Raw genomic sequence first — 21,820 nt, forward strand, 5'->3', positions numbered from 1 at the left:
TATTTTCATAAATATTCAATAGTTCAAACCCATATTTTAAGCAGATTTTTTGGGAGACGGAAGGTAACTCACAGTATTATTCTAATTTGAAGGAGGAAAAAGTCACATTAATACAATTAACATAATGCACCAAAGAAATAAAATTTAAAAGTTACAAAGGATTCTTATTCCAGCATTCCAAGGCACAATAAATGGGAGTGCTAAAATATTTTCAGTTTGGGTTGGCTTCATAGCTGCTGAATTGCATTTGAAGTTTAACAGTATGAAGTGTACCACTGGCTATGTTTATGGACTGTAGACAAGAAGGAAAATGTAAAACAAAGTCAGCGTCATTGCTTCACTGTCTATGGGCAAAGCAACATCACTTAAAACGACACTCACTGTGTTGTGCCCTTTTGCTCTTCTTCCATATGTATATTCCAAAGCTAAGGTTGGTTTTGGTGGCTCATCCCTATACAACAAAGAAAGACAGTATTACCTTCGTGGGTGGTATTAGTTTCTTATGCTATCACCCTATCAGATTAATTTTTGCTTCCTCATAGACACTTTAACAGTAAAGATGTTAATCTGTGTAACAGCAATTAACATAAAAATGATAAAAATGTTACATATATACACATACGCCTTCAAACTATTCTAACGAAAAACCATCTCGTTAGATTTTAGTGACTGCTGCAGAGGTGAACAAGGGCACGTGTGTGAGGCACCGGTGGGGCGAGTGGAGCAGGCTATGGGGCTGGCAGTGCTGACAGCTGTGTGGGCGCAGGCTCCCTGGGTCCAGGCCAGCTGGGAAGCACTGACATCAGGTTTATGCTCGGCCTTGAAGTAGGGAGCTGGGAACCTAATGACTATCAGTTTAAAGGGGACATTAACGGAAGACTTCTAATGCAGTTCCTTATCTTAAATTATGGCTTAAACACGGGTATCACTTAGCTCACGAGGGTTGTAAACAAATTACATCAAGTCCGAAAAATCAACGATGATTTGGAAAATATTTAAATGATTTGATGAATTATTTATACTATAGCTTATATTGCTTGGAAAGCAGTTTTATGGTGTGTGTGTGTGTGTATATATATATATATTTAAATCGGGACAAAAATATTTTTAAATTTTTGAATTATAAATTTATGTTTCTTAAATATTTTGAACATCACCCCTGCTTTTATCTCTATGCATATATATGTAGATATAAAATATTTGGTTGTATATCATGAAAGAAAATTTTCTTTTATCAAACAAAATGCTGCTTTTAAGACAAATTTTATGAGAACCAATTTTTAATCAACAATTTGGAGAATTGCCCTTTTTCTGAAGACTATCAAGAAATTGAAATTAAGAATTTTCCGTTCAACAACAGTATTTTGTAGATCAGCCTCCCACTTAGACGACTTATTTGTAGCAGGAAACATATCTCAATGTGGGTCTAAAGAGAGCCATGATTCCTGGAAATGGAAAGATAATCCAGGTGTCACTGTGGATGGTTCTTCTTTCTAGGAATCAATTTTGTTGGTAATGGGAATTAACAAATCTAGTCTTATATTGGAACCCTGGTGGCAGAGTGGTTAAGAGCTACGGCTGCTAACCAAAAGGTGGGCCGTTCGAATCTACCAGCAGCTCCTTGGAAACCCTATGGCGCAGTTCTACTCTGTTCTATAGGGTCGCTATGAGTTGAAATTGACTCAACGGGTTGGGTGTTTGGTTAGGATTATACTATTTAAATTCTTTAATAATATTTTTCAAATGAATGATGTTTCTTTAACATGACCATGAGAACAAATTCCATCTCTTGTAATGCTTCTGGAGAAGAAAAAAGAAATGCATTGGAATGAAGAGAACAGAGAAAAATCTTCCGAAATTGGTTGAAGACTTTCCTGACCAACTTCCTGCAACATCTACTGATCATAATCCTAAATCTTCATCTGATGGCATGCTTCTACGATATAGAAGGTTAAGAAGTCTTATTAAAAAAATGGTACAATTTACAGTTCGAGTATTAACTTAAAAAATATATCCATGAGCAATTTAAAGATGATAATGTTCACTTAGAGAGTATCTAGAAAAAAAACAGTTTAAATAGTACAGTGGCATAGTCAAAAAGAAGGACATAGGGTGGATAGTTATGGTAACATTTCTCCTCCAAATAGGGAACCCTAACCAAACCAAACCTGTTGCCGTGGAGTCGGTTCCAACTCATAGCAACCCTACAGGACAGGGTAGAACTGCCCCATTGGGTTTCCTAGGAGTAGCGGGTGGACTCGAACTGCCAACATTTTGGTTAGCAGCCGAACTCATGTTTTTGGCTTGTTGTTGGCTGTATCTTTAAAGGAGCTTTTAAAGGCTATACTAAGGATTCACTAAGAATTTACTTGAGTCTCAAAGTATTCTCCTTCCATATGTCTTTTAGAATCAAACTTGCCTTACATAACTGGAATAAGTAAAAATGCAGTCTACAGGTTAATATAACACTTACCTGTCAAGACACCGTAGAATAATAGTAGTCTTTCCCTAGAAATTTAAAAAGAAAGAGTACTGCATTAATGTCGTCCATATGTAAAATTTTATTATTGTTCATAAGTGGGGCCCCAAAACGTTTTTTAATCACTTCAGTGATAAATTATCTGGAAACAAGAAGCTGGAACTTTCAGAATTGTTCTGCAGTCTGATAAGTGGAAAAAGTTAACTGTCAACTTTCCATCATGGTGTAACTACACTGCTATTATTATAATTACAAAGTCCCACAGCTGACAAATACTAGCAAATCGTACCTCACTTTAGTGGTCAACTTGGCAGCTGTCTGAAATTTTCTCTCCACTCATCAGTGCTAATTACTGGTTAAGCTCATGATTAGTGTCTTCAAAAATGTTTTCATTCCAATTATTGAAGTGGAAATAAAGAAAAAAAGATAACATACAAATAGAGGACAAGCTGTAAATATGTTCAAAGTAAGCCATTCAAATACTTTTTGTTTGTTTCAATTCTATACGATGTACTTATTCCAAGTTTCTTTTTTTTTAGGAGTCAAGAAATAGAGGTTCAGGCCCCATCTCTGCCACTAACCAGAAACTTATATTATAGGCAAGGGACTGGCTCAGTGGTTTGAATCTCTCTCTCTTTTTTTATAGTAAAACTCTATTTTTTTAAACGAATGAACTCTTAAAAGAAAACACAAAAAGAGGAGCAGCAGAGAAAACTACAGGAGAAAGCCTTTGGGCTCCAAGGAAAACAGTCTGGAAAAATGGATCATTTTACTACAACCATAATTTTTACCAAAAAAAAGAGAAAGAGCATGAGTGAGAGAGAGACAATAATAAATAAATTACTCCAGATTATCTGGAATATGGTCAAATGGAATGACTATTTTGTAATGAGAAATATAAAGACATAACTGGAATAGTAGCAAAAATGTGTACCGAAGGATGTTTATTGGTGTTATATAAAAGTGAAAAACTAGAAATAAACTAAATATCCAAATAGGGGATTGGCTAAATTAATTATGCTAATCTATACAGTGGATGGGAAAAGGTAGGTTATACAATATATATAGGGAGTCCCTAGGTGGTGCAAATGATTAACACATTCAACAGCTAACTGAAAGGTTGGTGGTTTGAGTCCACTCAGAGGTGCCTCAAAAGAAAGGCCTGGTGATCTAGTTCCAAAAAACCAGACACTAAAAATCCTATGGAGCACAGTTTTACTCTGACACAAGGGGGAACACTGTGAGTCAGAATCAACATGATGGCAACTGGTTTATACATATAATGAACTTGTTTTCAACTTAAAAATAGTTTCTCCAATCATTTCTCTAGGAATCATCACAGTAATAACTCTTTGGCCTTAATGAGAGGCCTCAAAAATCTATTGAACCCCAAAACTTTCTCCTTCTCAGTGAGCCCCTCCCACCTTCACTTCTCATCTTTTCCATCTTAGAGTCCATGGTTTATCACTATAACCATGCCTTGCAAGTATCCGCCCCCTAGGCTTTCTCTCTTTGCATCACACCAGCCTAGCAAAACCCGATCCCAGATAAACTCAATCACCTTTCTCCTCCATGCCTTCACCCATGCAAGTGAGTGCTGGTGGAGAAAAATTATACAGACTGGGCAGACTGGTGTCATCTAACTTCTAAATCCCCATCATCAAAACAGCAGTTAACACTGCCTGGCAATTCTATTACATTTGTCTAGTACAGTCTCTCCTTCATCTGTTGCCAGTAACTTATTCTTTACTAGGCATATTCATAAACTACTACTGGATATTTACTCATTCATTTAAATTCATGTGCCCACATGGCAGTAAGATAAAATGTAGGAATGGTTAAAGTACTATTTCATACATTTTCTTATTATCTCCTTAGAATACTCACTAGACCTCTTCATCTGAGCTACTTCTCTTTGCTTACCTCTGGCTCTTCAAGCCTTAGGCGTCACTCTCTCTTAAAGAGACTTGCCAGTTTCTCAATCTCTTGGGCTGAGTTAGGTGTCCTTCCTGTTTTCCATCGTAGCATTTTTATCATGGTATTTTTATTGCTAGCACCTAAGTACACCTATACATGTACTAGCACCTAAGTTCCTTTACGTGGAGAATGTCTTTAACCAGTGTTTCCCCAGTGTCTAGCTGGATGCCTACCACGTAAGAGATATTCAATAAATGTTTACTGCACAGAAGAAGAGAAGATTGGGAAGGAGAAAGAGAAGGCAGAAAGATAGTTGGTTTATTTGGAGAAAGATGGTTACTGTTTGACGACAGAAGCATTCATTGCTCACTTCTCTTTATCTTTCAGAATACATTAAAAAACAAATGTTCTCCATAAAGGTCAGAATCAGATATTTTTCAAAGGATAATACCCTCAAAAGTTCTAGATATCTCAAGGGAGACTCCAAATCCTCAAAAACAAAATTAGTTTTAATTAATGAAAATAAACAAAAAACAGCTTGTATACACCACATATCTATCAAGAAGAAGGATGGTTTTGTAAAAACAAAACAACAGGTTGTCAAAACTACAAAAAAGTGAAGACCAACCATGTTACAGAGAGTGATTAGCAGAGAATGCTAGTTGGAGCCTTTTGTGTGTGAGTCTATGCTGGATTCAGTAATTAGATCAGAACAGTACTCTTATTATAAGCCATCTTCAAGCACATGGAAGTAGCTTCTTTACACAGGATATTCTCTGTAATAGGAATTTAACTGTACCATAAGACTAGTACTGGATATTTACTCATTCATATAAATTCATGTGCGTACACGGCAGTAAGATAGAAGTAGGAAGGTGTTAAAAACACTAATCGTCGAGTCAATTTCATCTCATAGCGACCCTATACGACAGAGTAGAACTGCTCCATAGGGTTTCCAAGGAGCAGCAGGTGGATTCGAACTGCTGACTGCCACATCTTTCTCATGCAGTGCGGCTGGTGGGTTCAAACTGTCGACCTTTCAGTTAGCAGCCAAACGCTTAACCACTGTGCCACCAGGGCTCCTTTAAAATACTATACCTGATGCAAAATCACTCTCCTCACAATAGTAAACTCATGAAATAAAATGTTTATTTACTGTAGATGGGTTAAAATTTCCTATGACAATTTCATTTTTAAAAACTAAATGCAGATAAAATTATAAAGTAGGCCAATATGAAAAATTTGGAAAATACAGAAAATGAAAATCAAAATAACAGCACACTGATGAAATTTTTACTATTCATATTTCCTTCTAGTTTTTGTCTTTGCATTTTTACATAGCTGTGACCATACTGTATATAAATATCGATGACCTGTTTTTTTTCAATAAACATTACATGACCAAAAAAACCCCAAATCCATTGCCGTCGAGTCAATTCCAACTCATAGTGACCCTACAGGTCAGAGTAGAACTGCCCCATATGGTTTCCAAGGAGCAGTAGGTGGATTCAAACTGCTGACCTTTTGGTTGGCAGCTAAGCTCTTAATCACTATACCACCAGGGCTCCAAACACTATAAAAATTTCCTTTATTACTAAAAACTCTTTTACAGTTGTATAATTCCTCCAATAAATATAATCTCAAATTTGCATGTAACATTTCCACAACGGTGGGTGTTCAGTTGTGCGTGGAGGGCGTTCTGGGACACTGCCTGACAGGAGGACACAGAGGGCTGCTCAGGATGCCTGGGTACTGACTGCCTGGGAAGATGAAGCCTTGTTGATCTTAGTTGCTAAAAGCCTTGCATACAACAACATGTTCATAAGTGGAAGCATGAAGCACAGAAATTGAACAGTATATGAACCCCAAACAGAAACGAGCTATGATGCTGCATGGATTTCAGCATCTGGGATCTGGCAAGCCTCAACCTTTTTTCAGACAGTGTCACAAGCAGTTCTGCCTCCCTGGTAGGAACTTTGTGGGCCAAGAAAAGCTGCAAAAAGACATGATGCATCTGTCCCACTTTGTGTGGTCATTTCCAAAACACTTCTGTATCCTTGGCTAAATAAAACAGGAATTTACAGCGGGGGATGAAGGGAGCTCTCTTCCTACCAATCAGTAGTCCAATGGAAATGCTGCTATTTTTTCCCAACATTTTCCACAATCGATAACCTTTTGATAGTCACCACTGGCACACAGTTCTTCCTTAGATGAGACTCCTAAAAGTGAAGTAAATGAATCTAAAATATGAATACTGTTAATATATTGACGTGTTAGATTTTTAAATGGTTCCTGGTTTTTATAATCAATTAAGGTAGAATACCTGAATATTTTCAAATTATAAAACCAAAAACCAAAGTTAAAATACTTTTTAAAATTTTATTTATTATCATAATTTTTCCTAGATCAGTATCTTCTAACTAACACTGCTTTCACAGTTTCTGTTCTACGTCCCAGCTCGGTGAGTAGTGCCTGGGGTTTTAAAAGCTTGCAAGTGGCCATCCATCATACAACAATTGGTCTCTATTTGCCTGGAGCAGGAGAGGAAGAAGGAGACCCAGGAGTTGGAGAAGGAACTGGACTGCACGTCTAGTTGTCTCCATGTACTGCCTCCTTTGCTGTGAGACTGGAAGAACTGAGCATTTTGATCAAGGACTCACGAGATGAATCCTGATCAAAAGGGGCAAAATGTGGACCAGAATTTAAAATTTATTACAGAACCCAGACTTACTGGACCCATTGAGGCTGGAGGAATCCCCAAATCTGCTGCCCTAAGAAAATTTTTTAACCTTTAATTAAAACTATCCCTTGAAGTCATCTTCAAACTAAACAACAGTTTAGCTGAATTAGTAAAGAAGGTTTGCCTTGAGCATTGTGTTCTTTTAAAGAATTATCTCTATGAGATGAAATCGACATTAGTAACTCTAAAGCATAGACGAGTAGTTTATGGAGCAGCAAGTCTGTCAATGCTGGTGAAATAATATGGGGAGAGACAGAATAGTGACACAAGGTAAAGAATGTAACTTATGCCAGTGAACTGTAAATGTAGATATTGCTGAATGGGTGTATGATCTGCTGTCTGTATTTTCACTAAAAAAAAAAAACCCTCAGAAATAAGAAAACAAACAATCTAATTATAAAGTGGGCAAAAAATCTAAGCAGAGACCTCACCAAAGAAGACATAGAGATGGCAAATAAGCACATGAAAAGATGCTCAACATCACGTGTCACTGTTCTTGTTAGTTGCTCTCAAGTTGATTCCAACTGATGGCAATCCCGTGTGTGCAAAGCAGAACTGCTCCACAGGGTTCTGAAGGCTGTGACCTTTCAGAAGCAGATTGCCAGGCCTGTCTCCTGAGGCACTCTAGGTGGGTTGGAACCAGCAACTTTTCAGTTAGCAGTTGAGTGTTCAAGCGTTTGTGCCACCCAGGGACTCATATGTCGTAGTTGTTGCTGTGTTCCGTCAAGTTGATTCCAACTCACAGCGACCCCATATAACAGAGCAGAACTGCCCTATAGGGTTTACTAGGCTATAATCTTTATGGGAGCCGATTGCCAGGTCTTTTCTCTCTTGGAACAGCTGGTGGGTTTGAACTGCCAACTTTTTGGTTAGCAACCTAGCACTTAACCATTGCACCACCAGGGCTCCTTCATATGTCATTACAGAAATGAAAATGAAAACAATAATAAGATACTACTACACACCTATCAGAATGCCTAAAATCCAAAAAAAAAAAAAAAAAAAACTGACGATATTAATTACTGGTGAGGATGTGGAGCAACAGGAACTCCCATACATTGCTGACAGGAAGAAAGAAACGGTACAGCCACTTTGAAAGACAGTCTGGCAGTTTCTTACAAAGCTAAAGCCAGGCTTATCATATGATCTAGCAATTGTGCTCATACTAATTTACTCAGCTGATTTGAAAAGGTACGTCCACACAACAACCTGCACACAAATTTGGTGCAGCTTTATTCATGATCACCAAAAGCTGGAAGCAACCAAGATATTCTTCAACAGAAAATCAGTAAGCCAACCGTGGTACATCCATACAGTGGACTTTGATTCAGCGATAAAACAGAGAGGAGCAATGAAGCCACGAAAAGACATGGATGAATCTTAAACGCATATTGCTAAGTGAAAGAAGCCAGTTTGAAAAGGCTACATACTGTATGATTCCAACTATAGGACATTCTGGAAACGGTAAAACTAGAGAAAAAGTGAAAAGATCAGTAGTTGCCAGAGGCTGAGGAGAGAGGGGAGGTGGCTGAATAAGGGAAGCACAAGAAAGCGTGGTAAAACTATAATGTATGATACGGTAATGGTGGGTTCATGACTCTATGCATTTGTCAAGACCCATAGAACTTTACAGCACAAAGACTGAATCTTAATGTATGTAAATTAAAAAAAAAAAAAAATCTAGGTCAGGACATCTCAGGATGGAATGCAGAGTATGACAAAACACTGTCAGATGGTGAAAGCCCCAAGTGGACTACAACTTGGAAAAAAGCAACGTAGAGCAACATGGAGGTTTTTAAAACCATGTTTGCTTCTATTGATTATGACAGACTGAGATTGTCTAGTAACTACGAATTAACAAAAATCAAAACAGACCGTCCTGTGGAAGAGAACTCTCCCATTGCTGGAGATATTCAAATCTGACTATACCATCACTGTTTGGAAGTATTGTAAAGCAGTAGTCCTTAGCCTTTTGGGATGTGTTGGAACCCTGTGAGAATCTAATTTCCCATAAAAAAGGCATATATTTCTAGGGAGTTAACTGACCCCAAGAAGTGTCTCCACAGACTTTGGTTAAGAATCCCTGTTGTAGAAAACTAGAGCATCTCCAATGTTCCTTCAGTTTCTGTGACTATAGTTAAGATAAATGTATCATATCCTACATGCTTCAGGTTTTTATTATCCATATACCTTTTTTTCAGTTGTACAAGTGAAACTATAAATATGACCATCAGATTAGCTGCCTTTATGCAAATCGGGAAAAGGTGACTCCTCTGGTCAGTCAAACAAGAAATAAGTGCCCCTTCCTCCAGGCTGCTGTGGTCCACGTCAGGGCGGCACTTGGTAAAAAGAGCTCAGGCTGAATGTCAGTCCCCACTCACCCCTTCCACAGGGCACCCTCAGACAGGCCACCTCCAGCTCCTACATTGGCAGGTCAGAGACTGGTCATCTGGTTAAGAGCTGAAGTACCCAAATTTTTAGAAAAGTATTAAAATAAACTTTACCACTGGTTAAATCATCACAATACTAAAAAAAAAAAAGTAGGAAAAAGGCATTACCCCGTTTTTACTGCCAATGAAGAAAACAGATCTTTCTCCAATTTCAACTCCATCACCTTCATTACCCATACTTCCTCTTTTTTCCACTTCAGCTTTGGCAATTTCCCAGAGTGTTTCACTATACGAGAGACAGAAAAACAAAATTCAGAGAAAGAAAAAGGATCCTCACAAATATTTGTTTCATGCTCAGAGAAGTTTTCAGACAAATTTATAAAACAAATCAACATTATTTTTCTAAGGGACAATAACTTGCTATAGCTGAAGATTAGTCATCTTGTGATTTTTTTTTTTTATACTGGTTTATCAAAGAATGCTGAGAATGATAAGCAGAGCTTCTATCACCAGGATTTCAGGTTATCTTATTTTGTGGTTTATAGGTTGACAGCTATGTGATAGCACCTCAGATAGCACCTCAAATATGGAGGTACAATGACTTTTGGAAATGTACAACTTGAAAACCACCAACACTTAAATCATCTAGGAAAATGAGGAATGTGTAAGACCAGTGTACCAAACAATCCGTGTTCCTTGAAACATTTATTTTTTGTTGCTGTTGTTTACTAAATTATATTTTGGGGTCATGAGTCCCTCCTTTTTTCATAAAAGTATAAAGAAGGGGACAAAAAACACCAAAAATCTTAAATATTTTGAAGATTCCTTTTTTTAACACACATATATAATTTTACACAAATAGGATCATATCATTCATTTTTTTAAAATTAAATCCTAAGTGAAAAATGGAGTATTGAACTAAAACAAAAAACAGAAACATGAGAGACCTGACTGGTTCTAGTTTGAATCTACTACTATTTAGGTATGGGAACTTGGGGGCAAATGACCTAACTCCCTGGATCCTTTATTCAGTGAGCACTTTATACATGCAAGGCTTTGGGCTAGTCCCCAGGATCAGCTCTGTTTACTCACCTCTAACATGCTGACAAAGAAAGAACACCAACTTTATGGGGTGGTGATGATTGTTAAAGTATGATAATCCATTTAGTTGAAGGCTGGTGGATACAATTACCTAAAACTTATTGACTGCTTACAATTATTATTATTCAAGAACCGAGAATGAAGAAGGTGGCTGTAAAAGGCTAAAACAGGTGTCTGGCTCAGTAATAGAAGTCTCCTTTCAGGCAGGAGACACGGGTTTATTTGTGGCCAATGCACCTCGTGTGCAGCCACCACCTGTCTGTCAGTGGAGGCTGTGTGCTGTCATGATGCTGAACAGGTTTCAGTGGAGCTTCCAGACTCAGACTAGGAAGAAAGGCCTGGTGATCTACTTCCGAAAACCCTATAGACACAATGGTTCAATCCCCACGGCTTCGCCAGGAGTTGAGGGCAGCTAACAACAAATGTATGCACTAAAATCATACATTTATTTCTAAAGTGTGCCCCCCGGCCCTTAGTGGGAGCCTGTCTGCTCTTCATTTACACACCATCTTTTTTTTTTTTAAAAAAAAAAAACTGCTTTCTAAGTACTCAGCAGAGGAGAGGAGGTGCTATAATCAGACAAGCCACCTGTGGAAATTTAGAACTACAACCATACTTTATAACTGTAACCAATTATGCTGTGATGGGCAGCTGACAATTTTTCACACACGCTGATCACAAAGTGAGCAAAACAGCTTTATTTCGCTTTGTGATGCACTTCGTGACCCCTCACCCTGACATCTTTATAAAAATTGTCCTCAGAAGACTGAGATATGATCTTGAGAACAGGTAATGAAGTTGACATCAGACAACTGAAGAGCTAAAACGTATTTTAACCAAAAACCACGTTAAAGTCATCAAAATCCTTTTTTCCTTTTGAACGTGACCTTATACTTTCCACAGAGCTTTCGCGGTTTCCCCTGCACCAAGCAGGGGAGGCCCCTGAGGAGGCTGCCTTGTGCTCGGTTCACCACTGTATTCTCGGCTCCTAGCACAATCCCTTGCCCTCAAGAAACTTTGCTTAAATGAGTGAACAGATGAACTTGATTTTTCGAAGTCTTTTACTTTTCTACTTGGGGAACAGTTGTTTGCTCAAAGGTAGTTCTTACGGACCTCTGACCATCTAGACCCGGGTTGCAGGCGGGACAGACTCAGATCTCCTACCATCTGTAGGTCCAGCGAGGGCTACCCCTCCCCAAAATACCCCCAGTGGCTTCTCCCTCCCAGCCCCTCGCAGGCTGGGGTGAGAAAGTGGGGAGAGTCTCGAGAAGAGCGTAAGGCAGGTGCAGGCAGGGCTGGAAGCGAGGGTACCTGGGCATCGTGTTTCTGGGCCCTGAGGTAGCGGGCTCGGCGTAGGGCCCAACCTAGAACGCAGCAATCATCGACCTCCGAGGTGGGCCCGGGAATGCGGGCCGCTGGGTTGCCATGGGAACGACGTCGCGTCTTTGGTTGCGCACGGAGGAAGGCATCATGGGAAGTGTAGTTCTCAGCGTTCCTTTTCAAGTCTCTCCGTGAGAAGCCAACGTGACAAGTGGTTACAAACCTGGGACCTAAGCAATCGTTTCTGTACTGGAAGTGTTGTTTTATTCAAGAAATATTTTACTGAGTGCCAGAGGTCTCTGCTCTCTCATTAGTTACTTTTCTCTCACCATAGCAATGATTTGGGAGTAGAGGGTGAAACAATCTTCTGAGCTGTTTTCTAGTAATTTACTAGAGGCAAAGAATATTCACATCTTAAAACTGACAATAAGACGTGTAGTTGCTGCAGGTTTTATATGATGGCACTTCCTTTATTAATATGTTAATAAAGAAAGAGCATTTCCTACATACTTGATTTACTTTATGAAGGTGATTATTTTTGTTCAAACTTTATGATTTCTTCATAGATCTCCAGAAATCTTCAAATCAATAACAAACTTTGAGTTACTACTATATGCAAGGTACTGTGCTACAGAGAGTAAGGAAGAAGACAAGCTCTCTGCCCTCAAGAAAGACATACACATCTAATTATAATAACCCATGCAGGCGCGTAATATAAACTACTGCAGAAAGGCACAAAAGTTACATGAGAACACGTGACTAATTATGTCTGAATGGCTGTTGAAATATTTATGACAGTGATAGTGTCTGATTTGTCTTGAATGCTGAATAGAGAGCCGACTCTCTAGCCCCAAGATGCCCTGAATATTTGAAGGAGAGTCTCTTCCTGCCATTTGACTTGAGTTTTACGGTGTAATGTTCCAACGGGCTTGGGAGTAAGGTGGACCTAGATTCACATTCTAGCTCAGCCACACTGTGTAAACTGCCACATTGCTACTTTGTATAAACTACTCAACTTCTCTGAGACTTAGTTTCTGATTTTGTAAAGTGGAGGAAAATTGGGAGTTTTAAAAGGGATAAGTACATGTAAAACATAAGTTATGTATGTACCTGACACATTATAAGGGCTCAGTGCTTGTTATTATCATGGGGTAGCCTGCTGGTCATCAGCTTTAAACAAAGAAACACAAGGATCATATTGCCAGGAATGAGGTAGATGGCTGGTAAAGAGGCATTCACCTCAGATAAAACCTTTGGGAATAAAATCCTTCCAACCCCTAAAGTGCATTTTTGAGACAGGGTCACAAAGAGGAGAAGATCACAGCTGCACACAGGAAGAGATGGAAGTGGAGTGTTCCTGTTCAACGAAGAAAGCATTGCCAGGGAGGTCAATACATATATCACTGAGTCAGCATCTATATCTGGGGCTAGACAGCCTATAGGCTCACAAACTGATTGACAGATTGTAATGAATCATGATTTTAGTTGTGAAACTTTGGAAACCCTTTGCATGTTAGGAAGTCCTGTTGATATTGATAACAATCATGATAGCTAACATTTTTTCTGAGTGCTTGCTATGTACTAGGCTCAGTACTAGCTCTTTAAAAGTGCAATGTTTAGACAACTGGGATAGGTAGTTGAAGGAGGAAGCCTGGTAACAAGGGAGGTGAAGGTTATCTGGCTGGCCCCTGATCACTAGTGTTGATTCAGTTGATTTGATTGAGCAGGTGAATTCTCTTTTCTTCCCTTATTCCTCCCAAAGCTTCATACTTGGACAAAGAAACTGACCTTCCTGGGTAGATGAAAATTGTTTTCAAGGCAAGAGTATACAAAGATTTGAGCTCTCCTACTGGGTCACCCCAAGAAGTACCAAGGATTTCAGCAGTGATGGAGGAAGAGGCAATTTTATGCTGCTTGCTAGAAGGGTAAAGGGTGTATTTGGGGAACTGAATAGTTTGGGGTTGGGGGCATGTAAGGTGCCTGGTAGGGCTAAGATGGGAAAGCAGGTAAATTGGGCCACCATGGAGGACCACGAAGTCTGGCTTTTACCCTGAGTATTATGAGAAACAAAGATGAGTTTTAAACAGGGGTGTGCCGTGACTAGACCTGAGTGTCAGTGAGCTAATTTTTTACAGCTGTGTGAGGATGTTTTGGTGCCTGGAAGACCACATGGAGGCTATTAACAATAGTGACAGAGTTTTCACATTTTTTCCCCTTGTTTTCAAAGTTACATAAGCTTATGAAAAGTGGTATGCAGAAAAAAATGAAAAGAGGCTAAAATAAGCATACCCAGGAGTAATAACTATTAATTTTGGTGTATTTCATTCTCGTTTTTTTCTTAGAGTTGAGATTATAACTGTAAAGTTACTTTCATACCCTGATGTTAACATATTATTTCCCCATAAAACTAATCATAAACATCTAGCTTTGATGGTTGTGTAATATTCCACTATATAGATTTTTCATAATTTACTTAAGCAGTCTCCTAAAGCCTTGTGTTTAAGGTGGTTCAGAGTACTGGACATAAGATGGATTAATTAGGGTTCTTCCTGGGATTTTTCAAATTAGAATTGGGAAAAGCAAGTCACTTCCTGCATTAATTTCCCAAGGCTGCCATAACAAATTACCATAAACTGGGTGTATGAAGAGAAATTTATTCTCTCACAGTTCTGGAGCTGGAAGTCTGAAATTAAGGTGTTGGCAGGGCTATGCTGCCTCTGAATCCTCTATGGAAGAATCTTTCCTTGCTTCTTCCAGCTTCTGGTGATTGCTGGTAATCTTTGGCGTTCCTTGCTTTGTGGTAGCATAACTCCAATCTATGGCCCCACTTTAACTTAATTACATCTGGAAAGGCCCTATTTCCAAAGAAAGTCACATTCACGGGTTCTGGATGGAGATGAATTTTAGGGAGACACTATTCAACCCAGTCTACTTCTCCTCAGGAGAAAATTAGCATATGTTTTGCTAAATGAAGAAGCTACTTTGTAGAAGAGAATATGATGCTGACAAACAGTGATATGAAGAGAAAGTCCAGGCACATGTCTCATGGTTCCTGTTATCCCTCAGGCTCGGCTGTGTCCCCCACATTCTTATGGCTTGATTGTTCAACTCCCCCTTGGATTATGAGACACCCTAGTATCCCTGCAATAAATGTTCTTCTTTTGGTCTAAGTTAGTTTAAGTTGAATTTTGGAATTCACAACAAAAGAAAGTAGAAAGTGAGGGCTTGGGTAAAGGGAAAAAAGTCAAGTTCTCTCCCTTGGATAACTGATGAGTTGGTGATCCTATGGACCAATTGTTAGGCACACAGAGGAGAAGAACCAGGTTTAAAGGAAAACATAACAAATTGGTTTGGACGTGGTGAGTTTGAGATACCATCCAGTACACAGTTGGGCCATTTAAAGTCTGTCGATCACTGGCGGTTAGGGAGTCAATGGTAGCCTTACATAAAGAAGTTTCAATAGAACAATGGGGACACGACACTAGTGTTGCTGGTATTCACCAGAACCCTGGGGGGGAAATCTTATCTGTGCATAATTCAAAAGCTACTGGGAATCTGCCTCAAACATTTCTAAGATTACTCATTTTCAATAAATTCTTCTCTCATAAAAGGCAATTCTGACTGGAGTTTGATAGGCCTGTAGTAATTTCTAGAAATTCCAGAAGTTAATAACTTCTCAGCCATCTCTGGTGCTATCCAACATTCAGTTCTCAGGGACTCTTCCCAGGGATTCATTAGAGCCACATATACAGAAAAAATAAGCCTTCTCAAGCCACTGTTACTGCTAAAGCAGAGTCACCTGAGTTCAATAAAGCCACCCAAATAGCCTAGCAACACCTTCAGAAAGGCATAAAACCTCCACCCCACCTATTTATTAGAAGATTACTTTAGCAAAATGCTGGAAGGTACTCTGTAGTCAAGTGCTCTAGTGAACATCTGGAGCCCTGCTGGCACAATGGTTAAGTACTCAGCTGCTAACCGAAGAGTCATCGGTTTGAACCCACCAGTGGTTCCATGAAAGACCTGGCAATCGGCTCCTGTAAAGATTACAGCCTAGGAAACCCCATGGGGCAGTTCTACTCTGTCCTACAGGGTTGCTATGAGTCAGAATCAACTTGAGGGCACACAGCAATAACAACAACAGTTGAACACATGTGTCCTGTTTTGGAGTTATTTGCTAACAGATGTTTTCCTATTGAAACGTTTTGTTCCTTGACTGTTATTGGACTCCAAAATAATGGTATTATAAAGCATATCATGAGGATTTTTGGATTGATGTTGATTATAAATACGTCTCAAGAATCACTGTGACTATGTTCAGTTTAGGTAAAATTAATTTCAACAAACAAAATGATAGTATAGAGCAAGTATATTTCATCTCACCCAACCTCCTCCTCAGGCCCAACCAATTCTTCAGGAGGATCCTCCCACGTAAATGCCCAAGAAAATCCTGAGCCTGGCTCTCTCTGAAATCCTGTTTCACCCTAATATCTATGTGTGAACTTTGCCTTAATTTGACGTTTAAAGAAAAGAAGAAAAATTTTAAAAAAAGAAGTTGCTCCAGTAGCAATAAAAGCCTTTTCTTCTTCTAGGGCAAGAATAATAGGGGCAAAACATGACAGATTAGACTTCCGCATGAGCCAGAAATCCTCAGTCCCCACCATACTGGAGCGTCTCCTTCACAGGAACCATCCCAGGGCTCTGCCTTGAGGGAACCCCAATCCCATGGCGCTGAGGATGGGGGATCGGTGAAAGGTGTTGCTGGCATCCCAGGAACACTTAAAAAGTGTTTTTCTAGAGAACTATGGTTATCTGTGGTGGCTAGTGCTTCAGGATTATACTTTAGTACAATTATGAGTTAAATGTATTGTCCTAGGAACCTGACCACCATGTATTTTTTTCCATAGAAACATTTTTCAAGCAACCAACTAATAAACACATTATTGGAATAAAGACTCTATAAGTTGTGACTAACTTCTCTTGTACATAGAGAGTTAAATTTAGTTCCAAGCTATGGCAGTAGCAGCTAACTTCAAGGACTTCTTTATCCTGTACCCCCCCACCCCAATTCAGAACATTTAAAATAAAATTTTAAAACACAATCCATTCAATCCACTTTATGACATAAGTTCCCTTAAGGAGCTTTTTACAAAATTGTTGGCAAACCAAAATTTTCATCCATTAATATATCTACTCATATATTATAATATGTACTTATGTGCATACGTATGCACTAAACTTACAATTTGCCAAAACAGCTTCCTTTTATATGAATAAAACAAAGCAACACTGAAGACAAAGCATGAATGCAAGAAGAGGAGGTAATAACTATCATTTACACTAGTAGTACACCTCAGCTTTGACAATGAAAACACTGGATATTTCTGGAAGATTATTCAAAAGATAATGTTCAAAATGGTTTTTGTAAATCATTTATTATGATTGAAAGGGAAGAAAATGATAGGAGACAAATATTACAATTAAATGTGTAACATTACTCTCTTATAACCAATCATAATAACATACTTTGAATTTTTTAAATGGCTATATAAGTACTTTGCCAGAAAATAAAATTTTCACATCATCAGTTACAGAAAATTGATTTCTTTCTATCAAAATATTTTCTCTCTGCTCTATCAAAAATAAATGCTAAGTCTAAGGTACTACAATTTAAGCTAAGCTTCACTACTTGCTTAAATTAGAAGTTTCTGGAGGTCTTAACAGAGAGTGAACTACTGCCTGAGAATAAAGTGCTCGAACATATGTAATAGCTCTGCCAAGCCTCTGGCTCACCAGCTAATGATTCTTAAATGGTTTTTCTGGGAACTTGGGAACTCTATTGTATCCCAGCCAGAAGGCTCCTGAGAGTCATCCCAAACTGGCAACCAGTTTATACTCAAGGACTGATCGGTTTACTCAGTGAATGGTTGTAACTCAAAAAACTTAGGGGAAGCAGTCAATGGAAATCTGTTTCTATGAGGTTTTTTTGACCTTCTTTTTGTCATTACCGATAAAGTATTACCGCAGAAATATATTCTTGCCTCTGACCGTTATAAGGATGCTAACATGGAATGGAGTATTTTAAAGGACACTTTAAAAAGGCTTAGTGTGAGAACAGTGCATTGCCATGTGGAGAAAGCAGCAAAGAAGAAAATATGAAGGCTCTGCCAACAAATTAATTCAACAGTTAATATGTTTAAAAATTGGTTAAAAAAATACCACACACAAAGTGATAAATATATGTTCAAAAAATAAATACAAATATTCTATACATAAATAAAATTAAGCATACTCATGATTACTATTACAATTAAACATTTAAAAAATATAACTTTCATATCTTATCACAGTTTGATTTTTATTATGAATTAATACTAATAACTTTGTTTTGACATGTACTGAAATGTCTTGACCAATTACATAACCTAGTAATTATGGTGTTGGGGAAGAATACTGAATATACCATGGACTGCCAGAAGAACGAACAAATCTGTCTTGGAAGAAGTACAGCCAGAATGCTCCTTAGAAGTGAAGACGGCAAGACTTCGTCTCACGTACTTTGGACATGTCAGGAGGGACCACTCCCTGGAGAAAGACATCATGCTTGATAAAGTAGAGCGTCAATGAAAGAGAGGAAGACCCTCAACAACATGGACTGACACAGTGGCTGCAACAGTGGACTCAAACACAGCAACGACTGTGAGAATGGCACAGTACCGGGCAGTGTTTCATTCTGTCATACGTAGGGTCGCTATGACTCGAAGGCACCTAACAACAAGAAGAACGCAACGCATTTTCAAACTCTTTCAACTAAAATTTTACCCCCTTTGATGGAAAAACTATTTTCTCTTTTCTTTTAAAAATATTTTTGGTAATTTGTTTCAAACTATAATTAGAAGGGACTGTATGCAAGGGAAATACTTTAAAGATTGTCTTTGTTTTCAAAGATATTGTTACTTAACAAAGCAAGGTCAAAATGACCCAGTTCCAAATGCAATAAAATGTGGGCAATTTTCCATTAACCTCTGACTATGGTGATGACTCAAGAATGTCAGGAGTCGCTTTCTCATATTAAATTTCACACTCCAGGGATCCGAAAAGGTGAGAAGGTATACTTTCTAATGCCACACAGGAGGGCCTAGTTACCTAACTTCTGTTTTCTCACATAATGATTCACAGAGTCAGAAGGTTAACTGCACTCACTCTAAAAATCTACCCCTTAAACAGCACCCTGCAGCTGTTTCTTACACTGAGTACACCACTCTTTTCCAAACACCCAATCATTAACTACAGGCACATTTAATTGTAGTGCTTAATCTTTTTTGGCAGTGAACATTTCCAAATAATCAAACGGTTTACCAAATAAGAGTTTTGGAATCTCCCTTTCTAAAGATTGCCAGAATATTTAAAAAAGGAAAAGAAAAGCTATATTGCACAATGCGTGAGAGAGACGGACAAAATGACGATTTCTTACACATTTAATTTAAGAGACAATCAGTGTATTGGCAAATATTCTGCTTTTGCTTCACTAGTAGTATTCATCGGGATATTTGAGAATAAATAAGAGAGAGTAACTTGTATTATTTTTCAAGTTTGGCAGACTGTTGTGTGGGTGCTAAACTGCCAGAATGCACCTGAAGTTCTCTGAAGCTGACACACCCAGTGCACAGAGGACAGGAGATGACTGTTCAGGCTCTTTTGATTTCAGAGTAAGGTGGGGCCTTTGGTCGGTCTGCTGCTTGACAGAAGGGGCTGGCTTCCCATCGCCCTGGCTTGGGGTCCCCGGGTCCGGGCCAAGAGTGAGGGTGGAGCAGAGAGGTGGTGAAGCGCTGCCTTTTGCTGATGGAAGTTGTTTATGTAACTGGCAATCAAAAGGGTGATTTCAAGAATCTGAAACAAGAAAAACCGGTTTGTTATGCACCTGAGAAGTTCTCATCACTTCCAAAAGACAGAGAAGGGTTGGCCATGGTGGTCTCCATTGGCAAGAACCCATGATACCAGAACTCCCTTCTGTCCAGATCAAACAATAAAGTAGTTACATGACCAGAACCACCAAGGCACTGACACATTTTTCTATTACTTAAACGAGCAGGAAGAGTCAATCTCAAAAAATAATTAAATTTGGTAGCAATATCAGAAAATATGATAGTAGTGTAACTATCAATTATCTTAAAATTTGTGAATACATGAACTAAGAAATTCAGTGTATCATTTCAACTATTTAAACTAAATAAAGTGCTGAGAGCGGCATCATCTTCTAGATTTATTGGCTGATGGCACAGTGGTTAAGCGCTCAAATACAGGAAGAAAAGTCATCAGTTCAAACCCCGCAGCTGCTCTGTGGGAGAAAGATGTGGCAGTCTACTTCCGTACAGATTTACAGCCTTGGAAACCCTATGGGGCAGTTCTACTCTGTCCTATATAGTTACTATGAGTCCGAATCGACCTGACTGCAGTGGGTTGTTGGTTTTTTGCCCTTGCTTAAGTATAGATTTAATTAAAAAAGATATCTGCCATTAAAAAAAAGAAATCTTCAGGTTCTAAAGAAGCATCTTTTTGTTGCCAATGATAAAACAGTTAAAGTTTTTAGGAAAATCAATTTCTCATTCTTTTGACTAAAATTGGAATTACTTACAATGTAGCCCTTTTATTTATTGCTTTTACTTAGACTCATTAAAACTAGGCAGTTCATAAAAAATAGTAAAGGAACAAATGTTTTAATGATAAAACCTTGCTCTTTCCTCTAATGAAACCATAAAGTTAATGACCCCAACTAAATAAGATAATATGTATAAAGTACCTGACAACAACTTACACCATGACCATCTATTTGCTTAACCTCTGTGTACTGGGCTAAGTACTATACAAGGTCAAGTCCTTCATTTAATTCTGAAGCCATAAGAAGGAGGTAGTATCATACCATTTTTTAGATCAGGAAAGAAGGAATATGAGGTAAGCCAAAATTTGAATCAAGCACTACCCGATTCTAAGTAAAGTCTGTTTCCCCACTTGAAGCATAGCCTTTACTCGATAAATGTTAAAGTATAAAAAAATCTATGTAACAAAGTGGACATAAATGCTTCCACTCACCTTGGGTTTTGCCATTGCAAAAAGTAATTTCTCCGTTGGTTTGTCCTTCAAATGCATATTGTTGATGACTACCATAAAATCATCTTGATAACCTCCAAAGGTCATTAGACTCCTATACACATAGCTGACTATTAGCCTCTTAAAAAAGAAGAAAAACTAAATGTAAGTTATAAGTTACTTTCAAGAAAGATGAGAAAAGATTAATAATATCTAGCTCCATTAAAATATCAATAATAATTAATTATGGTAAATACAGAAAATTGTTTTCTAAAATCAGATCTATTATGATCCAAAACAGACAGTAGTGGTACTAATTTTATTTAAGCATCATTTGCCTTTATAATTAAAATACATTTTTGATTCTGAAACAATTGACCCACTGCAGAAAAATTTAAAAATACAGGAAGAAAATAAAAGCACCTATATTCCAGCATCCAGGGAAAAAACACTGTTAATATTTTTCATCTTATTATTATTATTTTTTTATTGTACTTCAGGTGAAGGTTTACAGAACAAATAGTTTCTCATGAAACAGTAGTACACATGTTGTTTTATGACATTAGTTAACAACCCCATAACATGTCAACCCTCTAACTTCTCGACCTTTTTTTTTTGGTGAAAATACACATAGCCAAAGATACACCATTTCAAAAACTTCTACATGCACAGTTCATTGACACTGACTATGCTCTTCCAATTGTGCTGTTATTCTCACTTAAGATGAAGGCTTACAGAACAAAATAGTTTCTCATTTAACAGTTACTACAAATGTTGCCCTATGAC

At 38.2% G+C, this 21,820-nt stretch overlaps 2 protein-coding genes across 3 annotated transcripts in view; both read right to left on the reverse strand.

The window, feature by feature from the left end:
• The window catches only part of DYNC2LI1 (dynein cytoplasmic 2 light intermediate chain 1), a 54,666-nt gene extending 42,641 nt beyond the window's left edge, over positions 1 to 12,025 (reverse strand). The window contains exons 1-4 of the mRNA XM_004369512.2: positions 11,939 to 12,025; positions 9,695 to 9,812; positions 2,474 to 2,508; positions 382 to 451 (exon numbers count right to left, since the gene is read on the reverse strand). Coding sequence (XP_004369569.1) covers positions 382 to 451; positions 2,474 to 2,508; positions 9,695 to 9,812; positions 11,939 to 11,946 — 231 coding nt within the window. The 5' untranslated portion in view covers positions 11,947 to 12,025. The remainder of the gene's footprint in view (positions 1 to 381; positions 452 to 2,473; positions 2,509 to 9,694; positions 9,813 to 11,938) is intronic.
• Positions 12,026 to 19,651: 7,626 nt separating this feature from the next.
• Positions 19,652 to 21,820, reverse strand: part of PLEKHH2 (pleckstrin homology, MyTH4 and FERM domain containing H2) — a 111,269-nt gene continuing 109,100 nt past the window's right edge. For both annotated transcript variants that reach the window (XM_023735512.1, XM_004369513.2), the window contains 2 exons: positions 21,038 to 21,175; positions 19,652 to 19,837 (listed from right to left, as the gene is read on the reverse strand). In XM_023735512.1, coding sequence (XP_023591280.1) covers positions 19,652 to 19,837; positions 21,038 to 21,175 — 324 coding nt within the window. The remainder of the gene's footprint in view (positions 19,838 to 21,037; positions 21,176 to 21,820) is intronic.

Source organism: Trichechus manatus, unplaced genomic scaffold, assembly GCF_000243295.1.
Source record: "Trichechus manatus latirostris isolate Lorelei unplaced genomic scaffold, TriManLat1.0 scaffold00005, whole genome shotgun sequence".
Lineage (NCBI taxonomy): Eukaryota > Metazoa > Chordata > Mammalia > Sirenia > Trichechidae > Trichechus > Trichechus manatus.